Source organism: Charadrius vociferus, unplaced genomic scaffold (assembly GCF_000708025.1).
Source record: "Charadrius vociferus isolate BGI_N301 unplaced genomic scaffold, ASM70802v2 scaffold163, whole genome shotgun sequence".
Taxonomy (NCBI): Eukaryota; Metazoa; Chordata; class Aves; order Charadriiformes; family Charadriidae; genus Charadrius; species Charadrius vociferus.
In genome coordinates this window covers 8,218,627-8,229,112 of record NW_009648332.1, presented here as the reverse complement: position 1 = coordinate 8,229,112, position 10,486 = coordinate 8,218,627, and the positions used below count along the sequence as shown (strand labels likewise).

At 41.4% G+C, this 10,486-nt stretch overlaps 1 protein-coding gene across 1 annotated transcript in view; it reads left to right on the top strand.

Moving 5' to 3' along the window:
- Nucleotides 1–10,486, top strand: part of KDM4A (lysine (K)-specific demethylase 4A) — a 26,148-nt gene that overhangs the window by 4,013 nt on the left and 11,649 nt on the right. Inside the window, exons 2-10 of the mRNA XM_009884866.1 lie at nt 4–164; nt 1,264–1,378; nt 2,234–2,427; nt 3,884–3,933; nt 4,425–4,528; nt 5,516–5,653; nt 6,597–6,847; nt 7,627–7,817; nt 9,077–9,423. Of these exons, the coding sequence (XP_009883168.1) occupies nt 4–164; nt 1,264–1,378; nt 2,234–2,427; nt 3,884–3,933; nt 4,425–4,528; nt 5,516–5,653; nt 6,597–6,847; nt 7,627–7,817; nt 9,077–9,423 (1,551 nt within the window). The remainder of the gene's footprint in view (nt 1–3; nt 165–1,263; nt 1,379–2,233; nt 2,428–3,883; nt 3,934–4,424; nt 4,529–5,515; nt 5,654–6,596; nt 6,848–7,626; nt 7,818–9,076; nt 9,424–10,486) is intronic.

Genomic DNA, 10,486 nt, shown 5'->3' with positions numbered 1-10,486 from the left:
AAGGAGTGGAAGCCGCGTCGGTGCTACGATGACATCGACGAGCTCGTCATCCCAGCGCCCATCCAGCAGGTGGTGACGGGGCAGTCCGGCCTCTTCACGCAGTACAACATCCAGAAGAAGGCCATGACGGTCCGCGAGTTCAGAAGGATCGCCAACAGCGACAAGTACGTCCGCGCCCGCCTCTCCCCGCAAGTAGTTACTGCGGGAGTCCCTCCAGCCCGAATTCCCCCGGGCCAGGTCCTCGCTACGGACTGGTGCCGCTCAGAGGCGCGAAGGTGACGCCCTGGGCAGATGAGGGGTGCTTGTAGAACTGGCTGTGCGGATGGGGACCTTTGTCGCTCGTGTTGTCTGGCAAGAGGATGCGTAATGCCGGCAGAACTCTTTGTTTCTGCCACGTACCTCTGTCTGTCCTCAGTAGCTGGGCCATCCAGACTTTTACTGAGTAGAGTAGTAGAGAAAGGAATGTAAAGAAGGTAGAGAAACTCCTTTAAAAGGAGTTTAAGCAAAACAGCCTTTGAGATAACTATTTAGAAATAGCATTGGACTTGCCAGCTGCAGTCAGTGCGCTGAAGCTTATGTTCTCTTGCAAGGGCGGTGCACATCGGATATAGTAGGATTCTGTTTCTCTTAATGCAATAATTTAATGAAAATTACTCTTTTGTGCTGTATATGTAATTGTCTAGAATGTGTATCTATATATACAGACATATTAAGTAGGTGTTAGAGTGTAAATTTGATCCACCAGTGCTGCACAAAGAGGCCAGTATATAGTTACCAGGGAATGGACATCAAGAGCAGATATTTTGTTGGTAAACTGACCGTGCTTGACCAGTTTACTAGCAGGTGAGTCTCAAAATGTTTGTTACTTTTACAGTGGCAGAAAACTCTGGGTTTGGGTTTGTTTTTTTATTTTATTTTCAAGTTGTTCTTTATATCCATTCTGGTTTTCACTACATCCTTCCTTGCTAAGTAGTGACAACTAGAAAGTGAAATTGTTGTAACTAGAGAGAAGTGCACAAAGCAAAAATGAAAGTAAACTGAGAAATGGGGAATGTAATTTTTTTCCTGGTGCTTTGTTCCCACGTCTCACAGGAACGGAGCTGTGGCTGCTCTCACTGCTGTTCTGGGAGGTAGGGGTCTGGCTGATAACGTGCATTAGGTAGTTTTATTGTAGCTTTCGATTCTTTCAGTGGTGGAAAATGTTGGTTTAGACTGGTCAATTATCAGACTACAGAGTCTTTAGTATCTCTGTTGTTTTTTCAGGTACTGCACACCCCGCTATACGGACTTTGAAGACCTTGAACGAAAATACTGGAAGAACCTTACGTTCAATGCCCCTATCTACGGTGCTGATGTTAATGGCACACTGTATGACAAGGTAAGAAAACTTTCGGTTTTCAAGTGATGGTTATCCCTGTATATTGTATTCCATAAATACTAATGTAGCATTTGACTCTTAACTTTCAGAAGGCGTTAGTGATCATCTTAGCAGAGTTCCAGCTTCTGGACTAGGCAGGAACACAATAAACCATATGTTTATACCGTACTCTCCATTTAACCCAGGTAGTTAAAGAAGGCTAATAGAGATAATGTTCTAAGGGACCTCTGTTAGAGCTTCAGTGTAGTACAGTTTAGTTCAAGAAAGCAAAAACTGCTGTTGCATAAGTGTTGCTTTTGTACTGCTTTGTCCCAAAAGGCATATGGGAGTTGGAAGTGTTGATTGGTGAACACGCAGTGCTTTGGTGTCCACTAGTGCATGTATTTTTGTGGGGCAGCTCTGTAGCCATTATGTGTTAGGATGATAAACATTAGAAAAGGGTATGCGTTCTACTTGCCAGTCTCCTAAATTATGGTGATTTACTCTTTTAAAAGATGTTTGGAACGAAAAGTATTTCTGTTCAAGAGGGTTCAGACATCAGCTCAAGTTTGCACTGTTGTTCTCTGCTCTGTAAAGTCTGTAGCTTCATGATTATTTCCCCTTCCTAATCGTTATGTTGGCTGATAACTTTTTGGTTTTTTCTCCGTAAAGGTGGCTAGTAAATAGTCAGTATGTAAACTAACGCCACGTGAAACTTTCGTTTTAGGGGAACAAGCTAATAGTTTGAGCTGTGCCAGTAGATGGTTTGTTTTGATGTGTTGTTTCACAAGCGTCTGATAGCTTTTGCAACTGTCCTCTTAGTTGCGCGGTTCTGTTCCTCATAATGCTTGTTTAACATGAGGCTTGTGTTTTCAGCATGTAGACGCGTGGAATATTGGCAGATTGAACACGATCCTGGATATTGTGGAGAATGAAAGCGGCATAACCATTGAAGGAGTGAACACTCCTTACCTGTATTTTGGCATGTGGAAAACATCCTTTGCTTGGCATACCGAGGACATGGATCTCTACAGTATTAATTACTTGCATTTTGGGGAACCCAAGTCATGGTAAGATTTTTCTAGAGGAGCTTCTAAATGTAGAAAAACAATACCGTAATACATTGGAGTCAAAGTCATGAAGTTACAAGGGTTGACTAAAGGAATTACCATCGCTCTGACCTTGCACTGCAGTTGTATCTGATGACAAGAACACTAGAAACCTGTAAGGAACTGCAAAGTGTCCTCAGTAGCATTTGTTTAGTTACCTTCTAGAAAATCCATTTGCTGTCCTGATGTAAAGGGTTCTTCAGAATTATAATGCAGGATGGACGGTCTCTGCTGTGATAAACATGGAAAACTTGCTTATGATTTCCTGAGGTTCTAAAATGACCATACAGAGGTAATATGCCTGTTGTCACATAGGCACTAGGGGAACAGGCACTTTTTAACAGACTTTGAAATGTGGCTGTTTATCATAGCTCTAAAAGCAGGCTACTGGATCTTGCTGAGTGGTTTGTCCAGTGTCTGAGCTTTCATCATTGTTTTTAGGGGAGGCTCCCAAATTTTTCTGTAGCATGGGTTGCATTTTAAGAGTGAATCATTCCCTTCTGTTCGCAAATAAATTTCTCAAGCAACTTCAACAATTGTTTCCATGGCACTTTTGTTGGAAACTAGTATTTTTGGCTGCCTTCTAGTACAACTTTGAAGTCAAAAATAATAGCTAGCGCCATGTGACCAGTGAACGACCCCATGCAGTGGCAATAGCATGGGAACGCAAAACAGAATAGTTCAGTCAGATAAATCTTTTGGCCACTGCTTCTTCTACGGTAGTACATGGAAGAAGTTAACTTTGCTGATAGCTTAATCTGATTTATTTAACAAGGAACTCCCATCAAGAATACAGCACTCTATTCCAGAGTAAAAGAAAGCGAAAGGTGGTTTTATTTACTCTAGTCAAACCAAGCCAGGAGTTTGTAGTGCCCATAAAAAGATGTGTACAGAGGGAGGGAGATGTAGCCTGAAAAAGCACGCTGCAAGTTATGCACGTTAAAGATGCGGCATTGCATCTGACTTAGTCCCATCTTGGTCTGAGGAGCTGAAAGAGATGATTCTATTTTCTCACTTGCTCTGTGTCCCTCCTTGCACTGAGCGTATTAGTGATCGTGTGGCTGTGAACTGAGACAGGTCAGGAAGAGTTCTTCCCTTTCTTCTTGTAGTTCACGTTTTACTGTGCAGATCTGCTAGTTAAATACATGAGACGCTTTACTTCCTTGACTGCTTAAGCAAAAGTCAGTGGAGGAGTTGGTCAGCTTTTGGCTCTTGATTTTTCTTGGGATAGAGAAGTGACAGTTCGTGGTAAAGATTTTTAGCTTTGTGTCATCGAACTTTGAAAGAGACAGTGTAAAGATAGAGGATTTATTTACTTTAAGTAATTCATGCCTTGATGCCTATTGGTGATTTCCAGTCAAACTTTGCTATTTTGTCATGTCACTTGAACTTAACAGACTTGTTGTTATGACTGCAGGTACTCTATTCCTCCAGAACATGGGAAGCGACTGGAGAGACTTGCAAAAGGTAATTGAGCAATTCATATCCTGCCTTTTGCAGAAGGTGGGATGGACAGCCTCAACAGGTTTCAGCTCCTTTAGAATACAATATGCATGTAACATTCATAAGAGCACGGTTTGGCACGACTGAACTGATGATTTAACTTATAGTTTATATTACTTCTGAGTGTGTTTTGGTTTTTTTTATAACATACACACAAGAGAAATGCCACATTACAAATAATGCAGTTGTGGTCTGTCTAACCTTTAATGAGAAAATCCTTAACTATTGATTATTAGAGCTGGAAGGTTATAGCCACAGGAAGATCCTTCTATGTGCGGTCTTTCTTATACTCTTTCAAACTGCCATGTGTTAAAGATAAATCTCCAGGTGTTGTACTTTTTCTTCAGTATGCAAGCTAGCACACTTCAAATAAAGTGGTCTCTACTCACAGGGGTAGAGAACAATACTTTTTAGACAGTGACAGTAACATTTCTCCTTGCCTTTATTTTAAACAGGTTTCTTTCCAGGAAGTGCCCAAAGCTGTGAAGCGTTTCTCCGTCACAAGATGACCCTCATCTCTCCATCAATTCTGAAGAAATACGGCATCCCATTTGATAAGGTGTAGAAAAGTAATCACGGTTATACCAGCTCAGTCAAGAGGCTCATGCAGCTCTGTCTCATCTCTAACAGCAGATGGATGCTTAGAGAGGAAAACAGGCACAGGGAGGGCATAAGGCAATCCTTTCCCACTGTACATCCATTTATCTGGCAGTTGGGATCTGAAAGAGTTTGAGACAGAAAAATCTGTCAGGAAAAGGCTCTGTCATCTGTGGTTTTGGGTTTTTTTTGTGGTTTTTTTTTTAACTTTAAACTATCCACAACATCCTGTGTTAAATTAACTTCACTGCTTAGCTATGTATTCAGTGAAGAGAGATGGTTTATTCCCTGTTACTTTTTTTTTTATTACATTCATAACTTTTATAGACTTCCTTATTTTCTCAGGTGATAACCTGCCACCCACCCTCCGTACGCACACACACTCTGAAGGTCTCATCTTTGAGTCCTTATTCAGAAGCACTGTCACATCTGCGTGGGCAGCTGAAAGGTTTTGTTGTCATGAACCTTTGTTAGACAGTGGGGAAATGTTGAAGAGCAGCGGTGGAAGGCTGACTGAGAATTGTACTTGATCGTGAACAGCAAAAGAAAACAGTAGTACATTTCAAAGTTGTGTGTGAATAGAAATTTTACTTGGCCTTAGATACTGTTCAGCCAAACCTGCAGCTGATAGAGATGGGTATCTTTATGACCTTCAGGTAGCTTGTCACAGAGGATTTCATTGTATAACCACTTCTGTGCTATTTTGACCAGTTGTGTTTTAGTAAAAACTGTTGAGTGCTGCTTTCCGGTAAACAGATACTTAACATAAGTAGGAGAATAGTGAAGATAAGTGTCAAGTCTATCCGTTGCAGCAAGTAACTCCAACCACCACCTGTGGGAGGGGGTTTCAGATACACTGCACGAGGGGTACGGGAGCTCCTTTTATTCAGACCCACTGAGTAGACTCTTAAGTTTTGAATAACAACGCGTTGTCTCAATTGTCTTCTAGGTGACACAGGAGGCTGGAGAGTTCATGATAACCTTTCCCTATAGCTATCATGCTGGCTTTAATCATGGCTTTAACTGTGCTGAATCTACCAACTTTGCTACTCTTCGGTGGATCGAGTATGGGAAGCAGTCTGTACTGGTAAGTAGTCTGCTGCCATCCAATTGCGTACGAATAACCTGAATGCAGTGCCTAATGTTCTGCTGCTCATTAAGCCCCCAATGTTTGTTCTAAGGGAGTGCATTCGGTGCTTTGTCCATTTATGATGCGATGTTTGCTTTCTGATATGGTAACAATGTCCAGTCAGTCTCCTGTTTGGTGTTCTTGTTTCAACTATGGATAGCGTATAACATGTTTTTTAGCTTTGTGTATATCAAGTGAGGCTTCAAAGAAAATCAGGGAACTGGTTTGTCTTTCCAAAGATGAAAGGGTATGCTTGGTAGTCAGGACTTGTCAGTATTTATCTGATGTTTTAACCATTGTTTCTTGACCGTTTAGCCTGGAAGTATGACTTTGGTAGCTTAAGTCACTTCCCAAAGTAAGTATCTTGGCTGAACCTTTAGATTGGATAGTGTTATATCTCTGTATAGGTGCCTTATAAACATGGGTTATGTTTTCAGAAGTTACATTGAAGGGAGTGAATGCTTTGAAGCACTGGTTGTAACCATGCCCAGATGAGGGGAACCTCTACTGCTCTGGGTAGGCCCACAGTTTGTATGGCTCCTACTTCCCCGTTACAGTCTCTGGTTTTGCTGGCTGTTTTTGTATGAGCTCATTTTAAAACAGTCAGCTTCTACCAGCAACTCTGTAAATAGGCCAATGAGCTTTCGTTCTTAGTTATTGTGATAACATGTGGTTTTGTGTTTTGTAATTTTTGCTGGCTTTTCTGCCCTGTTTTTAGGAACTTAACATATGCTCTTTTGTTTTTCTGGGAAAGAGTAGAGTCTTGAGAGTACTAAGGCATAATTACATGTAAATGTGGGATTTTTTTCTTCAATTAAGTTTCTGAAAGCAAAGCGATAAAGGAATGCAGAGTAGAATTGTTGAATATATGCCCTTACTTGAATGTTTTTTGTGACTTCAGTGCTCGTGTCGGAAGGACATGGTGAAGATCTCCATGGATGTGTTTGTGAGGAAATACCAGCCAGATCGTTACAAGCTTTGGAAAGCTGGGAAGGATGTGACTGTCATTGACCACTCTCTTCCAACCCCAGAGGCGGCAGAGTTCCTCAAAGGGGATCTCATGCAAAAAGTCAAGAATGGGAAACAGTGTGCTGAGGAAATGGAAACTGGAGAGACTTGTAAAGAGGAAGCGGGTGGGGATGAGATGAAAAGGTAGTGCTCTATACAGTCCTCTGCTTTTCTATTGGATTATTAGAAACTGGACCCAGCTGCAATTGAATGTTTGCCATTCTGACAGAACAACAGCAGTCAAAGTTAGCAGTAATCTGTTTGCTTGGGAATAGGGTTTACTCTTAATTTTTTTTTAATGTTTGAGTCCACATTGATGATGGTCCACGGTAGACAGGAAATGCACCAGCCTGGAAGGTAGTTCTTCATCTTTGGACAGACATCCAAAGCCTGGATTGGAAGTGTGCATCATACACTGGGAGGCCAGAAGAAAAACAGGGGTGTCTTGGGATCATGGGACAGTACTTGCTAGCAAATTCCAGTATGATCAGTGCTGCAAGCTGCAACATCAGCATCCAGTTCCTGGTTGCTGAAGGTAGACAGGCTAATCATCTTACATTTTGCAGTTAAATATTTTTCGGCCAGTGTCAGCCACTGTTCCTAAAGCTGTCTTTGGTGGTGGGTTTTTCAGTTGTTGGATTGGGTTTTGGTTGGGTTTTTTTTGTTGAAGGTAAAGAATGCCTGGCTAGAACATAGCTGCCTAATACATGATTAACAGATGCTGAGGAGTCATTCCTAAGGATTAATGACTTTGCTTCTGTAAAGGCAAAGAACACACTTCAGAATAATTTGGAAATTATTTGGCTTAATAGATGCCGTGTCATAAGACACTGACCCAAACCAGGCTGTATTTTGTGCGGGTAGGCAGAAATTCAACGCGCTTACACGTTTCGTAACCTGACATACGAATTTGTCTCCTGCAGTGTCCCCAAGCATCGCATAGGAACAAAAAGGCACAGGGTCTGCCTGGAAGTGCCACAGGAGGTGAGTGAGAGTGAGGCCTTCCCCAAGGAGGAGCTGAGCTCTGCGCAGTACGAAGCAGATACAGCAGAGCCTGGGGAGAGACCTACAAGTGAAGTTGTGCAGCAAGGTGAACAAAGGCTCAAGCTTCCAGGTAACTGTGTGTCAAGCGTTATCCTGGTACAAGGGGACAGGGTATTATCCTTCAGGAAGAGAAGCTGCTAGAGCTGAATCTGGGGCACTCTTTCATATAATGCTAGTCGGTAGGATGTTGTGATCACCAAAAAAGCAGACACTAGTTTGTCAGAGCCGTGGCAAGCACTTCAGAAATTTACCGTCATGAGACTCAAGATATTACCATTTGATTTTTCAAGAGTGCATGCATTTAGAACAAGTTTAGGTTGTGCTCTTTAAGTTTGTATGACGCTTCTGCCACTGGTTTGAGTAAATGGTATAACCACAGCTTGAATTGTTAGCTTTTGTGGCCTATGGATAACTCCCCAGTATAACGATTATATATTAAAAAAAAAAAATGTTGGGGAAAAGCAAAGGTGTAGGCAGCCATTCTGTAGCTGCTTCAATGACTGACTGACCAGGTGGGTCACGGGGATGTTGCCTTTCAGCTGAATTAAAGGGAACAGGAAGTATTGCATGAGGCTTGCTTAAGAAATTGGTGTTTCTAGCTTTTGATTTTCGCTCTTTTTATTTTGCCTGCCTGCGTACAGAAATGTATTGGATGCCTCAGTAGTCTAAGGTCCTCTGTATCCCTGTTGTGTAATGTGACCTGTTTATAGAAATTGCTTAGTAAAACATATGTGTACTTTCTGGTACTGTGGGTCTGGTATGCTGTATAAATGGTTTATTTTTAATTTTGTAATAAGTAGGCTGGAGGAAAATTAATGTGGCTTGTAATGGATCAGTTATCCTTGCTCTTAAAGGAGGAGCAAGGGCCTGTGGAACAATATAAGAACAGGGCAAACATATGTGATGCCTACCTCTATTCTGTCTTCCAGCCCTTTGCAGCTTGTATTTAATCTTCTATTGGTTTGTGGGTTTTTATTTTGCTTCTATTAAGTCTCCCATGAACCCTTGTAACCTCTTACCCATGGTGTCATGTGGAGTTGGGCTGTTTAGCTACGCTGTATAAAGAATCAACTCTGTTTATTTTGAACTCGCTGTCTGCTGGTTTTGTTTGGTATACCCTAGTTCTTGTACTGGAAGAGGCAATGAGCAGACGCTTTTATTCTCTGATTTTATAGGTGTTTGAATTAATGATCTGCTCTTGACATGACTTAATGTCACTTTTTCTGTGTGTAGTAGTTTGCTTTCCTCTTTGGCTTTGTGTAAATGATTGCACAAATGTTGTCTCTGCTTCCCAGACTTTAGAAAAAGTCAATATATCCTTTCTTCTAGATCGTGCGGACACGGCCAAATTTGAAGAACTGAAAACAGTGAAGCTTGAGGAGGAAGAAGAGGAAGAGCAAGAAGCAGCTGCATTGGATCTCTCCCTTTCGCATGCTTCACATTCCACTTCAAAGCCGGGTGCAACTTCCAGCGCTCAGCCCAGCTCACCTGCGTATTCTGGTTCTTCTGACTCTGAATCGACTGACCTGTTGGCAAAACGAACTCTTCCTGGGCCAGCTGGGGTGCTTACGGTCCATAGCTATGCTAAAGGGGATGCCAGCGGATCTGACAATGAACAGACTTCAGGAAAGAAAGCCAGTGCCACCGCCAGTATGAATGAACAAGAACTGGCAGAGGTATGAATGGCAAGAGTACTGAAAGCTTAAGGGCTGTATTATGTGGTCATGGATTTACTGTGACAAAACTTCTGCCTGTGCAGATTACGTTTTGCTTGCATTGGTGTTTGCATAGCAGGCTGCTCGGTTGTTAACGTGTTCTTTAATACCAATGGGTTCTTCTAAACAAACAAATTAAGGTGAAAGTCTTACACTCCTTCTAGAAAACAAGGGGATCCCTTGTTTTGAGAACTTCTCAAAGTTATTTAAGTGTTAAGGGAAAGGGTAGCTTGGTGGTTTTGGCACGGCACTGTTACAGCCTGATTCAGGTCCTTTTATAGTAGTAGGCACCTGTTTGTACCTAAAATGAATCTAGTTCAATCCCGTCTTCGTTATGAGCACATTAATATTTTTTTGGAGGGTTTTTTTTAGCATAAAATTGCATACATGTGCACATCTGTGTGTCCTTTTAAAAAAGAAATTATGGAACAAAAACCAATGATTGGGAGAATATAAATCTGTGTGTTTAAGAACTGACGATGACTTTTTTATTGGACAACCCAAGAGAAGGCTCTAATAGTTAAAATCTTACCTGGTGATGTCTTTTCAAATTATTTTGTTTCCTTCTTTAAATCTGTGTTTAGAGATTGGGGGGCCGATAATGATTATGTCTCCAAAATTCAGTAATTATTAGGAATAGAACAGCAAATGGGCAAATCTCTTGTTAATTAAGCTGAAACTGAGAAAGAGTTCTCCTGGATGTTTAAACTGTTGCTGTTACTGATGTCTCCATTGCATACTCCATACAGAGAAAAGGTGAAATTTTTAATGGGTGTGAATCATTTCCCCCATTGTGGTGTATTTCAAAACAAATTTACCATCATATGGTAACTGGGAATGCTAATTCCATTTGAATGAAAGCATTTATGTTTCTTAGAAGTCTTGTATCCAGCTCTATGTAGCAGATCAGAGATAATGATTATTATGTTCTATTCTGGCTTCTTTTATGAAAAGAAGAGATTTAAAAAGATGTAAGATGCATTTAATCTAAGATTTGCTTCTGCTCCTAAAGGAGTAACAGATG